Source organism: Mauremys reevesii, linkage group 10 (genome assembly GCF_016161935.1).
Source record: "Mauremys reevesii isolate NIE-2019 linkage group 10, ASM1616193v1, whole genome shotgun sequence".
In the NCBI taxonomy this organism is placed as follows: Eukaryota; Metazoa; Chordata; order Testudines; family Geoemydidae; genus Mauremys; species Mauremys reevesii.
Genome location: NC_052632.1, coordinates 25,542,814 through 25,564,598, shown reverse-complemented (window position 1 = coordinate 25,564,598; position 21,785 = coordinate 25,542,814). Strand labels below are relative to the sequence as shown.

Sequence of the window (21,785 nt, the reverse complement as noted above, 5' to 3'; positions counted from 1 at the left end):
CCGATTATAATTATACAACAGCCTAGCACATTTTCAGAGTCATACCATGGAACAGGGATTTTTTTTCCTGAGGCATAAGATTTGATTTCCATTGGATCAGCTTTAGTTTGCGTAGCTGTGAATTTTAACAGTCATGAAATTGTGTTCTTTAGATAAAGTCCTCCTGAATTAATGGTCTTGACCTCATGTGGCAGGGATTTTTTAAAATCAGCTAAACCCTTGTTCTTGTTTTATGAAACAAGATTAAAGAAGAACACAATCTATTTTCACAGTACCTTTATTTTATATACCTCAATAAGTACTCTCATTCTCCTTCTTTCAAGGCAAATATGTTAATATCTATCAGTCACATTACAGTATGTGATCACATGAAAGAATACCAGTGTCTCTATCTTCATTATCTTTTCAATCTCTATTCTTTCTTAAAATGAGGTGACTAAAACTGAACCTACTTCTAACAGCTGGGGGCCTAAAGATGAGTAGTCTTAAAAAAATAATTCAAGTTTTGCATGAATTTGGACTAATGATACTTAACACCTATGTACATGAATGAAGGATATATACACAGTTAGATTTAGCAGGTAAATTCATTAGAAAACTGCTAGCCAGTAAGGAAAACTCTTCACTGCTATCCATTTAAACACTTTTACCTTAAAAATTTACATTTTTAAAAAAATTTATAAAGAGGAGATGATGAGAAATGCAACCTGAGTTTAAAATCATCTGGAAAACTGGTTTATTAAAGCTTCTAATTTCTTGACACACAAGCCTTGGGAAACATTCAGTTTTAAAACAAAAACCAAACTAATGCAATTAACAGTAAAAAAACTAAGAGGAAAAGACCAAGGATACCATCATTATTTTATACTTACAAAAATTGGCTACAGATGAGGCTTTTATTGCAACAGTAGCAAACATGTCAACTAGAAGATTAAGCCTTTAATTAAATAGGTTTATTGCCTGGAGTTACACATGAGAACCACTGTTTTTCAATAAATCCTTCAATCCTAGTAAACTGCTGAGCTTTGAATCCCTCTTGAGTAATTAATGCAGCTTTTACCTTTCATGTCTTAGTATGGGTTTTACCCAGAGAGAGATAAATACCCTTATGCAAGTTTATCCTTTGTTTAATATACACTGTTTTCTATGAGCTAACACAGAGGAACAAGAAAGGAATAATAATAATAAAAAAAAAGTTAAGCAAGCAAGCTAATACCAGGTCATTCTGGTCTATTATTTGTATCTATTGTTTTGTAGCCAATAATCCCTCACAGAAAGCTATATAGCTTGGCACTATTTACAGTGTATTTTCTGAGAATGTGCGTTATCTTTCGTATGTACTAGTGTTTATTTATGAGAAAAGTTCTACTGGAGATACAGTCATCTCAATCCTGCTCAGACTGCAGCCAGTGCAAATTCTGTGATTGATTTCAGTGAGAGCAGTGGCAGCCCCAGGCTCTGAAAATTCAGCCTACAATACAAAACAACCGTCTCAAAAAAAGAGAATGTGAAACTCTTTCTTAAAAAAAGTTATTAATATAAGACTTTATAATATACTGTCCTGAAGGTTTTGTGCTTTTTTCATTTTCCTGGTTATTCTTAATCCTAACACATGAGGGTGCTTTTATTCAAGCTACAGACATTAGATGTCTTCAAGGGCAAGTTAGCTCCAAAACCTATTTACAAAAAAATCTTCAAGCAATGTACAAACATAACAACAGCTGCCAGTTTCTTGGCAACTTTAAAATCTAGGGATGATCTAAAAATGACAGAACAATAGATCAATTCTGACAAATTCAGAAAATAGATTGGAAATAAAAAAAAGCTGAATCTAACACTACGTTCCAAAACCTGGTAGTATATGCTCACAAAACTGAAGCAAACAACTGAGGCTAATGAGCTTCGTAGAAAAATTTTACTTCAAGTATTTCATATTATTAAATTGACCAGCACATCAAAAATGTGTTCATTTTGGTCTCAAGTGTGTGATGTAAACTCAATGTATTAGACAATTTTAAAATCAAGATTGGATGTTCTTCTAAAGGATCTGCTCTAGGAATTATTTTGGGGAAGTTCTATGGCCTGTGCTATAAAGGTGGTCAGAGAAGATGAGCACAATGATCCCTTCTGGCCTTGAATAATCAACTGAATTAAAGTTAACAGTGAGAGATGACAGTTGTACATAGTTGATTAAAACACAAGTTATCAAGAACAGTACAGGTAGGTGAACTTTAATTAACTTTAATTTAATTTAAAGATAGAGCCCCAAGGAGAAATGCTTTAGATCCAATATAACAGCTTAATTTTATAAATTGTACTCTGCTTCTCTCTCTCTCACGGCTTTCATATTAACCAGACAAATCACCCTCACACACCCAAACACTGGAATTCTAATTAAAGGACTGATCCTGGGAAGGTCTCAGTCAGAATCTCCTAAAAGGTGCCCAATGCCTTCAATTCCCACTGACTTCTATGCACATAGTTCATCAAAAGGCTTGGGCCCCCTTAAAGAGATGTGAAAAGCTTGCAGCCCCTTAACTTTACTTTGTAACTGAATCCTAACTCAAATGATTTCACCTTTTCATCCCATCAGCACTTTTAATGCTTTCTTTTGGCGGGTGTGTGTATGTTTTCCCTCTTTTTAGTAAATGAACATTGGGTATATTTTTAAAAATAAACACTTCAAATACCGATCCTTTGTTAAGACTCTGCGGTTCCCTCTAAGACTGTTTCAGTCTGTTTTCTTGCACTGCAGCTACAAACACCAGTTACAGAAATACATTTAAAATATTATTTTCATAAGAAAAACAAAAGCATTTGCATTGCAGTGGAAGTATTTCCCTGTATTTACACATGTATCACAAAGCAAAAAAAAACAAAACAACAAAACCCCCCACCATCCTGTTACATCATACTATAGCAGAATGGGACTTGTTTGAAGCACGCAATCTGGAATATTTCAGCATAATGAAGTTAGCAGAACTCTTTCTTTGTAACTTGATTCCTCTCACAAATGTTTCTCCTCCATTTCCTGGAAAATTTAACTTTCACAGTCACTGTTGTCCCTTTTAACCCTTGCTCACCATATCCCTCAAGCTTTTACTCTAATCTTTATACCACATTAGAATGGGACTGTCCACATGCACAACAGGTGTACAAACAGTTCTTTGTCTCAGTAGAGCGGCCTGCTCACTAAGGCCAGATAGGATGGCGTTTTAATTGTTCGGCTCATTAGCATACAGCTGACAGCCTGCTATTTGAGTGAGGAGGGTTGATCCTCATGCAATACTTGTCTAAATTTCAATAATTGTGAACCTTCTCTTCAGAATAAAAGTCAGACTCCAAAAAATGGCATCATCTTGCCTTGTGGATTCTCCTTCTACATTGCTGTACGTACACTATGGCACTCATAGAGGGACTTGTTTGCATTTAGTTAGACCAATGGGTTTAGTTCTCACAACAGAAAAACGTTAAGTCTAATGAGTTGCTCCACAGTGAGAAGAATAAAACAATGGCACACGATGAAAAAAACCTGCATATGAGTAAAGGTGAACTAATTCTAGATCTCATTCAGTCTAGCTGTTTAAACAATAGTGCATGGATTACTGATGATCTCAAGTACGTAACTTTAATCCACATCTTGATTATTTGTGCGTCCCGAGGCAATTCACCTAATGTAGTTTATTGAAAGAGGTGCTCTATTATAATTAAGGTGGTGCCAGTATGTCCATTATAATGGATTTGCAGGATTTAATTTTTTCAAACAAAAAAGGATTGTTCTGAACTTTAACTTAGAAGTTTTCATGTTTACTTTTAAGTAAACCTTAAAGATACTTCAATTTCTCTTTATATTCCATTTTTATGTATTGAAATCAATTGACCAAGACATGCTTTATGACTGTAGATGAAAAACAGTTTCAGTTTTAGAAAAATCTGGGAAGCAATCAACCTAAAATATAATACAAATATTTTAATATTTTTCAAAGTAGTTTAGGTATTTACCATGTGTGGTAGATGCATTACTTTTCTTTGATATCTATACAAAGCACACAATCTACCACATATTTTCACTACATTGCAAACACAAAAGCTCCCAAAGATACGCTGAAATCTATTGGGTAGATGGGGGTTTTAAAAATGCTCTTTAAAGTATTTACATGATATAGAGCAATTATTATGGTTTACTGAGTGAATAATATTTATTTTAAAATGTTTCTAAATACAGGCATACATAGATAATCCATTCATAACATGTATGTAAACACTGACTACTTAATCTAAAGTTGCGTATTGTCAAATTTTTAAAAAACGCGTTTGCAAACTGATTTGGATTAACCCGATATGATTTATGAATTTAAATGGTAGGCTGTAGTAATCCTAAAGGGCCATAGAGAAAAGTGGATTTCTGCAGAGTATTTTTGATGATATAATTAATGAAAAAGTAGATGAAACATAAAAAACTGTATTAGACTATCCTAAGTGGGGAAGATTTAGAATGATATGTAAGGAAAGAAACCCATCTCCTGTTAAGTACAGTTTTGCTTCACATGCTTCACTCTAAATATTAAATTTAAACCATCAGGAGGCATAACTCACAAAAGCTGGGAAACTGAGAATTAGTCTTCACCTACATAGACAGGCCAGAGAGTTGAGCTGGACAAAGTATCAGAGGGGTAGCCGTGTTAGTCTGTATCCACAAAAACAACGAGGAGTTCGGTGGCACCTTAAAGACTAACAGATTTATTTGGGCATAAGCTTTCATGGGTAAAAGTCCCACTTCTTCAAGTGCATGAGTTTTTTACCCACAAAAGCTTATGCCCCAATACATCTGGACTAAATATTTTTTGAACTACATGACCTGGTCAATTTGGCCACAACCAAGTTTAAACTATGCTGAGTGCAGTTGTTAAACTCAGCAGAGACACCTGATGGAGCTCAGGAGTCAAAATTCTACACTCAGGCCCAATTCCACAAGTTGTTCCATGTGAATATAGTCTCTATAGAGTTGCGCTGACATCAGTGGAGACCTGTTCAGGGACAGGGGTTGGTCTGGACAGAACAGCTTGCAGGACTGGGGCCTTAAACTGCCCTTTGGTGAAAAGGTATTACAGCAGATATGGTACTTCCTGCTAAGATCACCCACTCTTCAGAGATTCCTGTTGTACCTGGGAACAACAGAGTGAGCTAAGAACTGATTTTCATCCTTAACTCAGTTTCCTGGCTTTTATCAATTCATGCTGTGCCCTTTCCATTATATTACAGACCAGTAAACAGAAAACACACTAACTGGTTTGAATAAGAATTGAAGGAGTATTTCTTCCTGTTTACAAGGAAATATTACATGAAATAAAAAACAATCCTCTGCAAAGGCCATATAATATTTGACGACTTTTAGTTATTAAAACATTTCCTTGAATAAAGACCACAGTAAGTGTAATGGACAGCCTTGCAAAACAGAAACCAAGGACATTCAGAGAGCAGGAAATGAAGCCAACTGGAGTTTTAAAATAAACCTGGCTCAAAAATTAAGCAAATGTTAAAATAAAACCATGTCTGGTTACAGTAATTACATAAAAAGGAGTTAAATTACTCATTTCCTAGCTTCTTCTGCCAAGATCATCTTCTAGGGAAATTTAATTTATTATTATTATTAAAGAGCTAAAATGTCTTGTATTCAGATTTTGCAGAAGATGAGATTTCATTTAAATCCAGATGAACATAATTCTTTGGGTAGAGAAATATATTCCAAATCACAAAAACCTTATCAATATTGATTTCTTCTATTAACATATGCATTTTGTTGGCCGATAAAAGCTCATTATTTCCTTAATATAAGTTTTATGGAAGGTTCCTCCAAAAACATAACAAAGAGATAATTAGTTACTAAACAAGCAAACAAAGGCCCATCTCTTAAAACCCAGTACACACGTCACATAAAACTCTCTCTCTCTCTCATTAGAATTCTTCCTCCCGTTTGCTTGTGTAGATACCATTTAAAAAAAAAAGAATGGTAAAATAAATAAAGCTTTCCAAATGAACAGATTGTCAAATACTGTGTCTATGGCCTTCCTATGTATATGTATGGACCATGTCCATTTTGGTCATTACTGTACTAATGTTAAAAACAGCCAGTCATGTACCACTAAGCCTAGATGCCAACCTCTGCTATGCACATGTGCGAAGGCTACACCTTGTGACCTGCTGAGTTCATTCAATTCCAAGTGACATCACAGGGCGTGCAGCAGGTCGTTGGATCAGCCATAAATGGGTCATATTCTGCTCTTTGTTGCAATAAATAGGGTTACGCTGGTGTAACAAAGAAACAGCTTCAGCTGAATGACATTTCAGTTTACCCAATTTTCAAGACAATTGAAAGGAGAAGACAGAGTGCTTTGACGGAACTTTGGTTCATACACTCAGGCAGCCTGGAATACAAAGCAAAGCATGCACTTTCTTGTTTTCCTGCCCTAAATTACATTTGCTGCTTTATTTTTTGTTTTAGATGGATGGCTAGCAACTCTCAATCAAAAATAAAAATCCAGTACAGTATTACAGACCCAGTCTACAATCACCACACTGCTGTGCTTAAACAATTTAAGCCAAAATCCTGAGGAGCTGTTTTATAATATAGTTTGGCCAGCAATTTTCCATTGGTACATATTTTGTTAAAAAACTTTATAAAGCTTATCCTAACCTACTCTAAAACACAATTTAAAAAAAAGCATTTTAATACATTTTGGCATCATCTACACTTGACTGACTATGCCCAGTGTAGTGGGAAATTCAATATGTTTTTAACCCATATATGGGGACAAAGTTTTCTGTTGGTTACAATAGATTTATACCCGTGACCAAAAGCAGCACATGAAATATATTGCTCAAGATCTTTTGTTCGAACCCTATTTTTCCTCTTTTAATCCCCCATTTTCTTTTCAAAGTGGTTAATTTGTTACCCCTCCACCCTTTTGAAAGATACCTCCACAAGAGAGCAGGGAATTAATTTTCCTGCTCTACAACAGCAGCCATAATCTATATACCCTGATACACCCTAAGATGCTTTATGATGGTGTGTGGCATTTCAAAGAATGTGCAGATTGTTTGAGTGTCTTTAGGGTGGGCAGATGTTGCTATGGCTCAACACAAATAACGGGTCAGCCACAACTCATACAGAAACAGGAGGATATACTAACCACGTAAACAAATTCAGAGTGAAGAGAAAGAAGATCAGAAGGTTTCACACCTCAGACAGAGCAATCTCCTTTGCTAAAACAGTCTTGCAGTTTCAGAGACACACATTATTTCAACTAAAAGAGCTACAGTTTTCCACCATAATACTCAACTTCAGTCTCTATATACTGGAATACCATACAATTCTCCCTTTTACAGCATTCCTTAACTGCTTGGGCAACATAAAGAAGAGAGAATTCTAATTTCAAAGGATTTATACATAACCTGCTTCATTACTTAAAGCCTATTGTGAAATGATGGGAATGCCTGAAGTTGCATGTGCTGCTGAAAATAAAAACAAAAAAACAAAAAACCTTTTTATAGGAAAGTAACCAGCCTCTTTTGAGGTTTACTGCACTGGCTCTAAAATTAATATAAATGGATATCTGACCTGTGAATGGGAAAACCTGCAACTAATTCTGTTTTATAGAATACAAACCCTTCAGCAATTGGGGTACCTAATTATTTTGATGATAGGTGAAATTTCACCTTGATCACACAGCACCCAGCTGTGAATCTGTTTTATAATAGAAAATTTCACAGCATGTAACCCGTCTTTAAAATTATGATGTAAACATGCAAACATATGGCACACCATAATATGCATTTTTAAAAACTTTTTTTGTTTAAGCTCTTTTTGGGGAGGGGCTGGTGAAGGAAGCAAAGTTATGAGCAGACTTCATTTGCTATGTAGTGTGATGCTTTCAACAAATATTTTTGATCTACAAAAGTCTTAATGCCATTTTTCTCAGAATGGTTCATATGTTTAAAAGAAACTAAAAAAGATTGATTGAATTATTTCACTCTTCTTAAGGATTAATCTAAAACTGGTTTCCTCTTGATTGTTACTTACACTACAGCTGTGCTCAAAACCCGTTTTCATTTAAAGGGAAAAAAAAAGTTAAATTTTGAGTCTGTACACACTATGGTTCCACATTCCTACAGCTTCCTTCCAGTCTTCTGCCAGCATCTGCTATTGAAGACTAGTACCAATTTACAATAAACAGCTTTTCCAGACCAGAACACTTGAAATTCTGTCCTCCTTGACTGCTTTTCCCACTCAATCTCCCTATTCACCATTTCAAGGAGAAAACTGTTCTGCCAATTATTACACATCTGGAAAAAATGCATGTATAAGCTCAAATACTCTCAGCAGAAAGTCTCAGCTTTCTGCATATGGTCACAGCAGGATTTTATGGGCCACTGACCAGGCCAAAGTCTAAGTTTTTCTCCTCCTTCCCCCCTGTGCCCCACCCTCAAAATCCCCTCTAATTGGAAACCAGTAGCAGGTGCAGCAGCCTGCCATTTCTTTTCTACAATCAGTGCATCTTTAGTATTCTTGATAAATTTCACTGAAAGTGTACATAGCACAAATTTCAGTCAAGCTTTAACATTTTAGGCTGTACTATGATTTAAGGAGATTAGAAGTTAACAGTTACAGACAAAACACTTATTTATTCATGTGTTTTAAAAAAATATTACCATTGAAGCTTGTCGATTGGTTGTTACGAGGCTAGATGCTCCATAATTTGAGTTTAGGCTTCCAATTGGCCCATTATGGGATGGCCCCAATAAACCATGTATATCTCCATGGCCACCTGACAGGCTTGTTGAAGGCCCCACAGCATGGTTTCGTAGCACATGGATGGCATCATCAAGTCTATCCAAGCGATCCTCCATTCGAGACTGCTGTTGAGAGTTAAGAGGAGCCCTAAAGGTCATTTATTATATACATCTGCTTAATTCACTATATTGTAATGGTTTCTACTTTGGGAGATATACAAGACAGCAAATGAAATGCAAAATCAAAAAGAAAGGCTTCAAAGCACCTACAGCACTATAAATAAACAGGAAAAAGAATAAGATATCTAGAGATATGAAATGAATGCCATCTCAGAAACAAAGAGATGGTTGCTTCTTAAAACAAAGCATACTATAAGGTCAATAATGTTATTTAGTTTCTTCTACACAGCCTGAACAGAAAAAAAAAATAGAACGAGTAACAAAAAATAAAAAGCTTTGTAGTGCATGAGAAAAAATATAAAATCAGTATCACCTTTTAGATAACAATTCCTAAGGTAGTGACTTTTTTTGAGGGTATATAGTTACAAAAGCTGGAAAAGGCTTTAGCCCAAGGTTTTAAGTAATTGTTTTCCAAATCCAGCTCTGCACAAATTCTGAAATGTTGTTATAAACTTCAGAAATTAAATGTATGAACATATGTTAGAACATTTTCCAACCCAGTAAATGCACAAGTTCTGTACACTGCCAGAATTTAGAGAAATAAGCAAAGATGATTCTGGTCTTGCAGCGCTCTAGAAATTAAAATGGCAAAGTGTTGGAGGCAAAAGACTGGACACTGTGCTAATTTAAGATTTTAATAGGAATATGTAAGTAGAATTAACTGAAACACAAAAAGGCACCATCTGAAGAGAAATAGTACCTCACAGACATCCTTTAAGAAGGACATTGCATCTTGCAAATGCTCGTGAAGTTGCTGCTCAACTCGATTTTTCTGGCAAAGTCAAGACAGAACAGGAAGCAAAGCACAGGTTAAGATTAATTCAAAAAAGAGGTGAGGAAACAGCTGATGTGCATGTCAGCATAAAATGTTAGTCAAGTTAATGCAACAGAGATCTGATTATATTAAGGTATGAAAAGGCTAAATGCTCAACACTGCAGTTATGTTAGCATTCTAAGATGCACATATTGTTTACATGTAATTGCAAAATGTGTGAAGAAAAGGAAATTGATTTATTTTACATTTGTTTCTGTTAGTCACAGAAAAAAGGAATTATATTTTTGAAAACTAGAATTATTAACAAATAACCAAAGCCTTGCTCAATATTCTATCAGTTCTTTTTTCCCCTTCCCGACACTGTACCAGCAAAGGAAAGACAGCAACTAAAACCCTTTGGAGATTTTTCAATCCTATTACATACAAATTCCCCTCATCTCCCCAGCACTGTAGTTTCTTCCCTGTGTTTTCTTCTGTATAGAAAGTCTGTCCTTTTCAGCACAATACAGTAATTAATGTTCCCCAATAACAATAAGTTTATAATACTTAAACCTAAACATGCCCAATTTTAATACTTTAGTGACAGTGTAATGACAAAAAGCCCACAGGATTACCATGTAAGAAAAAAAAAAGTACATATAAATGCAAAGATATTAAATCTTTTACTTTATCTTTACTCTACAAAGTGAGCTTTAGATAAGAATTAGCTATGGGTTTGTGAAAAGGTACTGGAATCTCATAACAGTGTTTTGGCACCAGCTGTCCTTAGCATAGAAGCCTGATGCCCAAGGAACAGATGGTGAAAGACACACCCTGCGTGTCTTATATTGTTCAATTGAACCAGACCATTTGTTAGCAAAAAATTCATTTGTAATGATATCCTACTGTTATCATTAATGATATGCAGGATTTATACAAAAATGAACCTTCAAGTGTTAGCTAGAAAGTAGTATGTAGCTTCAAACAATTCTTACCAAAGAGTGGAGAGAGTTTTCATAGTTTGGAGATGAGGGAGCTTGTCCTCCAGTCCTAGACCACTGACTGGCACCTGCCAAAATTGTACAGGTTAACACATACATTTATGCACCGAACGAATTTTAACATAGTGAACTATAACATAATTTGTATGAAGACAGGTTAATTTAAGGGTTGGCAAAGGAGATCGAGTTTCTTCATTTTTCTCTGTAACTGACAATTTTTAGATAATGGCACCTGCAGGTTTAAATGTTTATTGTTGATGAAAGATCCAGCTACTGTTACTTATTATTATATACAAAGTTATATTTTCTGATTTTCCAAAAAGCCAGCAACTAATGCAGTGAATTATACCTGTGAAGCTCCTGTCTCTTCCCAGTATCATGATAAAAATGTTATTGAATTTTGTTTTAAATTAGTGATGTGTAATTACGCCCCTGAAGCAGTTATAAATAAATTAGTCTATATTCTTAACTAAAAATCAGCTGGGCGTGGAACTGAAGATAAAAATTGTTTTGGATGTCATTTTTCCATGAAATCTCTCATTAAGTTGCACGCGTTACTTTGCTTAGTTTTATTCTAAATTAGTTTTTTCCAACTACCGCAGCTGAAATCTTTCTGTACACATTATGCATGTCACATTTAGGAAACTAAAGATTTTTTTTATATATATATAAATAAAAGATAAATATGATCCAGCTGTTATCTCAGATGTATTTAAGGTAAATTAGAACACATTTCATTTCAGCTGAAGAAAAACAATTCTTTATCTCTGCAGCAAAGTAGCAATTATATTCAAATTACCCATATTTTTATTGCAAGTTTAAAATATAAACATTCTAATCTGCCATATAAAATATTCACGACCATGTACAATTTAGGAATAAATAGGTATGAACTGCAATGACTGAAAAAGAACTTTCTAAACACAAAGCCTGAAGTAGTACACGTATTTTTCTCATCAGCTAATAATGCATCTTTTATAAAGACTACATGTATTTCTATGTCCATTAAAGACAGCTTCCTTTTAGCCATACAAATGTAATAATAAAGCAATTACATTAATAAATTGTGGACATACAATCCAAAACAACTCATTAAAGGAAGAGCCTGTGGGCTCGTTCCTTTAATAACAGCCAGAGCTCTGTTCCTGGAAACCCGGGAAGAAGTTTAATAATGTTATAGTTCCTTTGTTCAGTGATCCACAAACAGTTACCCTTTAAAACAAGAGTTTCATTTAAGAAACGAACTGCATCCTGCACAACTGCAAAAACATCTCGGATATCTCCTTTCAAAGTTTAAGTTAAAATGAAGATCTCTGATTTCATACAAGCACCGATTTGCCATGACTGTACTAGGATTTTCTCTCAAAATAAATATCAGAGTATCAGGGTGTAACCACAAATGTTCACCTCACTCATCTATTCCTGGTCTTGCATCTATAATCTCCTCAGCATTACCTGTCATTTCCTACTTTTGAGGATAATACTCAGTTAAATCTTAGAAAAATGTTGTCTAAATAGCTTTCAGAATTTTTAGGCTCAGCTCGAGGATCATACCGAAAAGCCATTTTAGGAGACAGCAACTTCTTATGGAAACCCATTAACTGCAGCTTTAACGAGCGCCAGTTATTGATAGGAGGGAATGAATACACCACTCCCTAAAGTAAGTGGTATTCTAAATATTAGTCAGAAAGGAATAAATAAAAGCAGAATGTAAACTGAAAACCTCAGGAAAGAAAGCAGCCTACTTATTTAATCAGACCATGAATCTTCTAAACCTGCACATATTCATCTAGCATTCAATGTACGACTACATTTTGGACAACAGAGGTGTTGTTCACTATAATTACGCCCAGAGCAAAACTATTTGGCTGAGACCCCTCACAAAAACATCTGAGTGCAACCTGCAGTTAATCACACTTCTGGTAATAATGGGGGACTTTTTAATATTACTGGTGTATTTTGTTTCCATGGCCATGCAGGTTGCCAGACGGCACTAATTTCCTGCTTGCCTCTCCCCACTGCCTCTTACAGAAATTTGTTCATGAAATCTATCAATTACATTAAAAAGCATTCTGGCACCACTACCCCTGCAATTAATAACTGCAGCTTTTAGTGCAGCACCCACATAGCAGCAGGAAAAAACAAATAAGCCAAAGAAGTGAAGATTTCCAGGGGTCATACATAACAATCTTAATGCTGTTGAATCATAGAATATCAGGGTTGGAAGGGACCTCAGGAGGTCATCTAGTCCAACCCCCTGCTCAAAGCAGGACCAATCCCCAGGCAGATTTTTGCCCCAGACCCCTATAACGGTCCCCTCAAGGACTGAACTCACAACCCTGGGTTTAGCAGGCCAATGCTCAAACCACTGAGTTATCCCTCTTGTTTTCACCTTCTCAGCCCAGCCTTCCCCAACTCCTTACCTTCCAAACATATGTTAGGGCCAGCACTGGGCTATTTCCCCTCCCCCTCCCCCTCCCCCACTTCCTCAAAGTTCACTGAGTGAATGCCTCCAATCCCAGAGGAAGAGATTCTCAAAATGCCAGGGCTCCAATCATGCAGATGTGTACACGTGTAACATTAGACACATGTACAGGTCCATTGAAGCCATGTTGAAAAGTTATGCGTGTAAGTTTTTGCAGGATGGGGATTCAATTTAGGCAAGGGAAGTTGAGACAGAGGAGTTACCACTGCTCATGATTTTACTGTTAGATCACAATATTTGGTGTTTTTCTTAAAGCTCCAGCTCTTGGAGTCTTCTTGTTATGGCATCTCTCTTTTTTAAGAAATGAACATTTCTAGTCCTCGTTGTTGCAAAGAAAAGCTTGGGAATGTGAACCTAGAGGCTCAAAAGTCAGAAGGCAAATAAAAAACACTAAAGTTATTATTTTAAAAAGATCTGTCGAGTTTTAAGGCAATCTCATTATTTCTGAACGCTTGATCCCTGATTCACAATTAAAGAATGAATGAGTTACGAGTTACCCAAGCCTAGAATAACTAGACTAATAAATAAACAAGGCCTTTTAATTATATAAAAAGGGAAGAGAGGTGAACTCTAAGAATACCATTAAACGTGTCAGCAGCCATTTTAGATTTGGCAAAAAACATCACCATTCATCCTATTTTACTGAAACTATTTTTTGGTTGGGGTTTCTTTCAACCACCGATTATAAGAAATATGAAGTGTTTTAATACACTGTTCAGAAAACATTTTTTATTTTAGGATACATTATGTGTTTACTTTTTAATACTTTTATCAAGTCAGTAATGGTGGTGGGGTTTTGGGTTTTTTGGTCCAGATAGAAGATGGCTGCCAAGAGTGTCAATAACGATAAATATAATAGTAATAACTCTGAATTTTGCCTCACTGGGTATGAGTGGCATAGCTAGGAATAGAACCCAGCATTCCTAACTCACAAGTGAGGGTAATTAACCACTAGAACAACTTATCAAGGGTTGTGGTGGATTCTCTATCACAGGCAAATTTAAAATCAAGATTGGAGGTGTTTCTAAAAGAGATGCTGTTCTCTCCCCTGAAGAAGATCCCAGTGCTATTTGGTGGAACCTACTATAGGTTACCAATTAGAACCTAGAAATAAGGATGGAATCAGGTTGAGAGTACTGGGGGGCTCTCCAATCTCTACGGAATCTAGGAAACAAGGGCAGTGGTGCTGGGGCAGAGTCAGAAGTGCAGGGACTCAAGTCTCCATTCCTCAAAACTGAAGGTCAATTCCACCAATGAATGTCATTCAAGAAAGTCTACAGTGCTCACAAAGATTAAGTGGTGTGGAATTCTTAATCAGGAATCCCAATTTGGATCTTTTTCACAGTACCAGCTTTGAAATGTTGCACCTACTCTCCTCTACCCACAAAGCACCCCCCTTTCAAGTTTTGCCTCGTTGTTAAAAGATAAAAAAATATACTGCATAAACCTATAGGCTGTGACCTGCCATCTCAGCAGAACAAGGATACACAAGACATTTTTCTTCAACTGTAACCATTGAATCAAAGAAATGCATTAATCCCTTCATTACACAGTTCAACATGCATTTTTCAGTTATTACAGAAAAAAACGCCTAAAGCAGCTGTTCAGGTATGCCATGTCAGCCAGGAGATGTTCATTCATCAACTGAATGCACGGAAAACTAGCACAGCATCCACTAAATATGGCCAAAAGACTGGATGAGGTGAGTGCATTTAAAAAAAGTGTCAAATAAACAAATAAGAGATTTACTGATTTACTTCTCTAAATTACAAGACACTTGGAGTCAAGGACACTCCACAACTTCTGCTAGCAACAGATTTAAAAAAAGAAAAAGCCCTTATTGAAAACTGGTCAACAAGGGAAAGGAAAATCAATGAGGAATGTGTAATACATCAGATAACAGAGAGTGGGAAAATAGGCTGATGTAAAAAATTATGTCAATAATTTAACAAAATTGTACTACAGGAATGAACAGAGTTAAAGTTACATCACTCTGCCCATAATTCCAGTTCTTTGTTAAACAACAAATTTAAGTCAATGGGGCTTTCACAATCCTTTCTATGTACAGAACAGCTGTTCAACTTTTACTAGACAGCTGAGGCCACAGTGTCTGTGAAAACTGCAATACTCACTAATAGCTCTAAGCAGCTGCTCATAGTTCATCTCCACACTGGAATGCTTCTTACCAAATTCACACTACTAACACACAAAGTGTGGGGGGCAGAAATGGCTGCAATATGGAGTACGTATTTTGAAAACTGCAAGAAGTATGTTCCTCACATTATGAAAATGTTCATTAGAAATATGAATGAAAACCTGCCCCACCCAAAAACTGAATGACTTCACAGGCTACTGTATTTTCACCACAGGGAACACACAACTTGTTTTGGAAAGCTACTCCACTATTATCTTGTATACAGTTCGGGGGAGGGGGGGCGGAGGGAGAAATTTCTCTCAAATGGTAGAGAAAAACATTTAACAAAGTACAGACTTTTTAATATGTCAAGTTTTACTATTCTATATTTACAAATAAGATTACTCTTATGTGATTTCTTCAAATTCCTAGCAAATGAGAATTTTTTTTAATTGGCCAAAGGCAGCATAAAATAATTATGCAAAAGTGATATTGGACTTCTTATAACTTTAATAGCAATAAGTGTTTGTGTTACAAACAAGGAAAGAAATACATCAAGGTCTTCCCCTCAAATCTGTTAAATCTAGGCTTGGGAGGATTAGATTTTTAGTAGTCAACATTTGTAAATATCCAATTTCATTACCCCCACGCACCCAGAGATGATCATCAAAATTTACAGATAGGCAAAGTAAGAAAAACATTGCTTGAGAACTTACAAGAATTTGATCTAAGGATATTTATTTTGTATATTTTGACATGATGTTGAGAATTCATGTTTTAACAGCTATAAAGTTTTAACTTTTTGAATCTCAATGTCTACTGTAATTAAATCATTATTGTCTGAATCCCTACTCTGACTCCACCTATAATTTCCCATAACCATGAAAATTTAAATTGATAAAATAAAACATGCTTCAACCCCAGAATTTCATGCAAGTTTAAAAATGTAAACAGATAAACATCTTTAAAATGTTAAAAATAAACATGATATAGCCATCAAAATGGCAAATAACTAAAAATCAAATTCTGCCAAGACTAGTTAAATAAGACATAAATTAGACAAACAAGTGGGTTTGGGTGAGGGTTTTTATGTTTTTTTGGTTACTATTTAAACAAGTGAATACATTAATTAAAACCATTTTTAATCAAGGTACAATACTAGTACATTCTACAAACAATAGACTGAAAGTTTACTGTAATAGCCATATTGCCATTAGATATGCATGGAAACTACCATGGATTTCATTGTGAAGTCAAACAAGGAAATTTTCAAAATAGCAAATAAAATATTGACAAGCTGTAGATCCTACCTGTGAGAGGTGATGGTGATCCAACTGGTGTTGATGGATTTGATGGAAAACTACTGCTGGTATGGTCAGGAGAATAAATCTAACAACAACAACAACAAAAGCATGTACACATCTATCAATACACGTGAAAGCTAACAGTAAAAATAAAAATCTGTTGATTTGGATTCACTTTTATACTTTCAGTTGTCACCACTAATGTTAATTTGATGAAAAGATTGGCTCATTTATCGTAGCTCTGTTTTATTATGTGGAAGGTTTTAAAAACGGACAGAGTCCGTAGAGCTTTCATTTTCAAGTAGTTGTCAAAACAAGCAGTGCCGAATATGCTTTTTTCAAACTACAAGAACTTTAGGATTAAATTCAAGAAGAATTGCGGGAGTCAAGTTAACAAGTCTACAGATAATTAATGAGGATAATGTATAAAAACTTCTTCAGGAAAATTTGGAGGAATAACTGTGACTCTCCTTTACACAGACAAAAGACCCTATAAAACTTGACAAATTATGCTTATTTTAAAAAAAAAATTAATCCTTAGTAAAATAGAATACCGTGAAAAGGACTGAACTCTAATTACTGGTGCCATCTAACAAAATAAAATAGTCATCTGAAATTGTGCTGTTATTACTAACATTATTTTGCAGATAAAGATTTTCCCTGGTTGATTTCTAGACAAATAGCTTCCCAAATATACACATAATACAAAGTTTTGAACTTTTAAAGTTATTACTAACTTGCCAACAATATCTTTCTATGCTTTATATAATAATACAGTTGGGTAACTTTGGATAAAAAACAGCAAATTAAATCTTTAAGTTTCCAATTAAAATCTAAAATTTGTAAGCGCCTTGAAAATCTGTTCTGGAGAAGGAACTGGATAGGTCTAGGTACTGGGATATGGAACATTTTTCTTCTAGGTCATGAGTTCAAATCTCTCACTCTAGGGCTAGCAGAGATGAAAATGTTTTAACCTTCAGATGGCTGTTTGGCAGTCTGAAACTACATTCACCCACTAGTTGTGACTTTGCACAAACGCAATCTGACATTTCAGTGGTAAAATGATGATAAGCTGGAAGCTGGTGGATTAGTATAATATTTCCTGAGCTGTCAAAGGCAGGACTTTATGGGCTGCATATACTTTATTAACTGATGTAAATATGAAAGACCAAGAAACAAAAAATACCAAAACCACACTCCAGAAAACCCCACACACCTCATTTTTCACATGTGAGATAGAAAATATATGTAAAAGAACAGTATTCCACAGACCAAGGACTTAAATGAAAGAACTTCAAATCAGTATAAAATTACAATTAAGTCTTGATTACACTGTCTTGCAAAATTTGCTATGTAAACTTTAAAAATTCCAAAGGAAAGGGTGGTATACAAAATAAATTCCATGTCCAAACAAAACATATCAAATTTTCTTTTTGCATGACCTTATCGCACATTAAGTGGTGGGGGCTGTTGTCTGGTTTGTTGGAAAAAGTGTGCGTTCATTTAAGGGCTAGAGAACCAGAGAAGGACTTGCTGCAACAGCTTCAGACCAGGTCAGGGTGTGGACGCTGACCATCCCCAACACAACTGACCGGAAGAGGAGGAACCATTTAGGTCCATGCTGGTGCAGGAAAAGCCCTCTTTTACCTGGAGCAGGTGGAGCAGCACCCATCCTCCCACCCATGGGAGTAGTTAAATACCAGGGTTTGTCATGATCTGCCGTGTGAATTATGCTAGTCGCTCCTCTCTTGGGGGGCTGGGAAGGACTTTTTCCTTCAGCACCAGATTGGCCAAGGCAATGTGGGGGCTTTTTGCTTTCCCCAGAGCAGGTTGGAGGCTGAGCTGGGGTGAACCTGGAACGAGGGTTAGGCTGTGATGTCACAACTGATTATGTGGGCGTGGGGAGGATGCCAGAACGAGTACTCTATAGGGAAGGGATATAATGATCAGATGAAATGGATTGGTAAAGAATTTAAAGGAGTTATTAAAAGAGTGGAAACGGAGAGGGAGGGTTGGGGCCCCTATGACTGGCATTGTAGAATCCAACATCTGACTTTATAGCCCCCCTTAACCCTAATTCGGGGGACGGAGGGGGGGACACAGGATGACAAGTCCCAGCAGTGGGTTGGCTAGGGACCAGGATGGGTAAAGGGGGAGGGCTGACAGCAGCCTCACCCCATTGGGTATATGTAAATGATTATGAAATTACCTGCACTGCACACTTTTATCTGCTGGGTACCTCCAGACATTTAGGAATAAAGTTGCAGCCTAATTAAACTACATCCAGGACTCGTGAAGACCGACTAAATTGACAGCAAAGTGCTCTCCAGTCAACCCCGGAACTCCAGCTCCCCGAGAAGATTAAGGTAAGTCGACCAGAGAGCATCTCCCATCGACATGGCACAGTGAAGACATCGGGGTAAGTCGACCTAAACTACTTAGCGTAGCTAGTAGCGTAACTTAGGTCGACTTACCCGGTAGTGAAGAAAAGCTCCCAGTGTCTCCTGGCCTTCTTCCAGCATAGCCAGAAAATCCATTTTTTTCAGCTATCTACATAGAAATCTTATTAAAAAAAATCATTTTAAAAAGAAAAAAAACTGTTAAAACCCACAGGTTAAATACAAAGTCAGAACGCATTCTGCATGCAACCCATGGCTGCTGTATTGTTAAATGACCAATGATGAACAACTCTGACACCTTCTGCCAGGCTTAAACGGTAACATGACTCATTTTACTGCAACAAATGAAACTCCTCCTCCTATCAGTCATGGTCCATTCCGATCAGCAGGGTGCCAATATGCCAGTATCTAATGAAAAGGGTCTTAGACAAAAGCTGCACAATTGAGAGCCCGCAGCGCCAAACCTCAGAGCTGTTAGTCCAATTTTTTAAACACTACAGTGTACATTTCAGTTAAGCTTTGTTATGTTAATGTTATTGAGTCTAAAGCAACAAAGAAACTTAATTCATGAATTACTTTTAAAAGTCAACTTCCCTACATTTTCTTGTCTTTTGTTAGGGGACCACTGGCCATTTAACTATCCAGATCACACAAAGGCCTTTACCATAGTACTGAGGTAGGAATCAAAATGCAAGTTATCACAAAGAGGTCTGATATAATCAACAAAGTTAAACAGTCCTCCTGTTTGATCTCCTCTAAATTAAAGACCAAGTGTTTTGATTTGGCATTAGGCACTGAAATAAACCAGATGTTTCTCCCTCCATATAACCCTCCATGGGCACAATCTTAAAGGGTTATTGTTTGGCAAATGTTCAGGGAAACACATTAGAAATGGCACAAATACCCAGATTTTCTTTTCTTTCTATCTACACTAGTTCATTATCCAAACTAATGCATAATCCACAGGGCTTTCGGAACTTTGTGTAAATACTTTCATGTACAATTCTCTTTCTTGCCTACCCTGAGATTAAGACCACAATTATCCAGGCTTAAACCTAAAATAAAAGAACCTTTGCAAATGTATTATCTGGCCTTACATGTTTAATCACACAGTATTCTGTATGGTCTTTAATACCTAAACTGAGGAACAAATGTTGTAGCCTCTGATGTTTCACACATGAAAGGCCTTTGTAAGATGTACATCAACAGAATCTTAGACCTAGAAATTCCTCCTAATAATACTAGTAGTGGTGTTTAACATCTAAAAAAGACAGACAGTGGCTTTAAATATGCAAGACGATTTAAGCATTTAAAAAAAATCTTTGCGAAAACAGATAAACTTTGTGAAATTGTATTAGCCACTGAAATTTAAATGCACCATTTTCACTCCAAACATTATGATTCCCTTCCTCAAAAAGTAATGTTGCTGTACTACTTACTGAACAGTTGTGAAAAGTGTGCTCTGTGTGTGTATTTGGGGTAAAGGGAGCAGATGGATGAAGCAAGGGATTTGAAGTGTGCAGACTATGGCATGCACTGATAGAGCAGATGGAATGCATCACCATCAGCTATGACAGAAATGATTTATGGAATGACCTGGCTGCTCCTGCCAAGCAACAACATAGGATGACAGAACTAAGTTACTATGACAACCAAAGCCCACCCACCAGTTAGATTAAACATTCCTGCCCTGACTTCCACTCACAGTAAATTTGGAATTTTCTCCAAACATGAGCCTGGTTTTCCCAGCTAGTCACAGTAAGAGAAAAATACCCGTGGATCTGTTCAACAGGAAAAAGATGGAGAGCAACTGAAAATCTCACAAGATCACATGGGTCTGGGCTAGCCCATAAGGCCAAGATTTTAGCAAAAAAAAATTGGCCAGGCTGTGGACCATACATGCCCTAGGAAAACTGTACAACAATGAACAGCACGATGCTTGTAAGCACTGCTATGTCCAAGAAGCTTTTCCTTCAGATTTATCAGAGCCAAAAATGGCCCAAATTCTTTACTAGATGGACAGTTCATGCAGCCAAACACAGGACTGCCCTCTGCACTCTTGAATTGTTAACTAGGTACCTCATCCGCAGAAGCAACAGGGGCAATATTTTTCTCTCCAAAGCCAGTCAGATTTAGAGAAATCTGCTACCTGATATGGACATCAGTGAAGTCCATCTGACATTATCAGAGCTGGTCATCCTTTAACATATGATCATCAGAGGAAAGCAAGACTAACAGCATCAGCATGAGTGTGCATATTTGTGTGCAGTGGGCTGAGGTGGGGAGAACAGAAAGCAGCCCAGACATAGTCTTTTGCAGCTGGAAAGGAGTCATTTTTATCTCTTGAATCAGGATTAGGCGTCCAGAGTGCTAAGCAACAGAAGTTTGCAGAGCTTTCCCAGCCACCACCCATAGATCTGGAATTTCTGCTATACAGAGCATTAAGTCAGACACTGAATATAAACAATATTTCAAAATTTGTTCTGTATTGGGGACTGTTCTATTAAAAATAATGGCTTCTTTAATACTATTAACACATACCATTTTACTGCATTGTAAAATTATTATTATTATCTACAAAAGTTTAAATAATTTTTAATAGATTAGGGACTTGCAATGTTTCAATTTATTACTTCATTTTATTTCACTTTTTGCCCTTGGATAAATTTAATTGACTTAAATGGGAGTTCTATATACATATCACAGAAAAGAAATTGCTTTATGATTAGGCTAAACAG

General features: G+C 36.3%; 1 protein-coding gene across 2 annotated transcripts in view; it reads right to left on the bottom strand.

Annotated features, from left to right (window-relative positions):
- The window catches only part of TCF12 (transcription factor 12), a 330,991-nt gene that overhangs the window by 12,736 nt on the left and 296,470 nt on the right, over positions 1–21,785 (bottom strand). Inside the window, exons 14-17 of one of the 2 annotated variants that reach the window (XM_039490758.1) lie at positions 16,655–16,733; positions 10,720–10,793; positions 9,671–9,742; positions 8,710–8,916 (exon numbers count right to left, since the gene is read on the bottom strand). In XM_039490758.1, coding sequence (XP_039346692.1) covers positions 8,710–8,916; positions 9,671–9,742; positions 10,720–10,793; positions 16,655–16,733 — 432 coding nt within the window. The remainder of the gene's footprint in view (positions 1–8,709; positions 8,917–9,670; positions 9,743–10,719; positions 10,794–16,654; positions 16,734–21,785) is intronic. The other variant, XM_039490759.1, reaches the window with a different exon arrangement.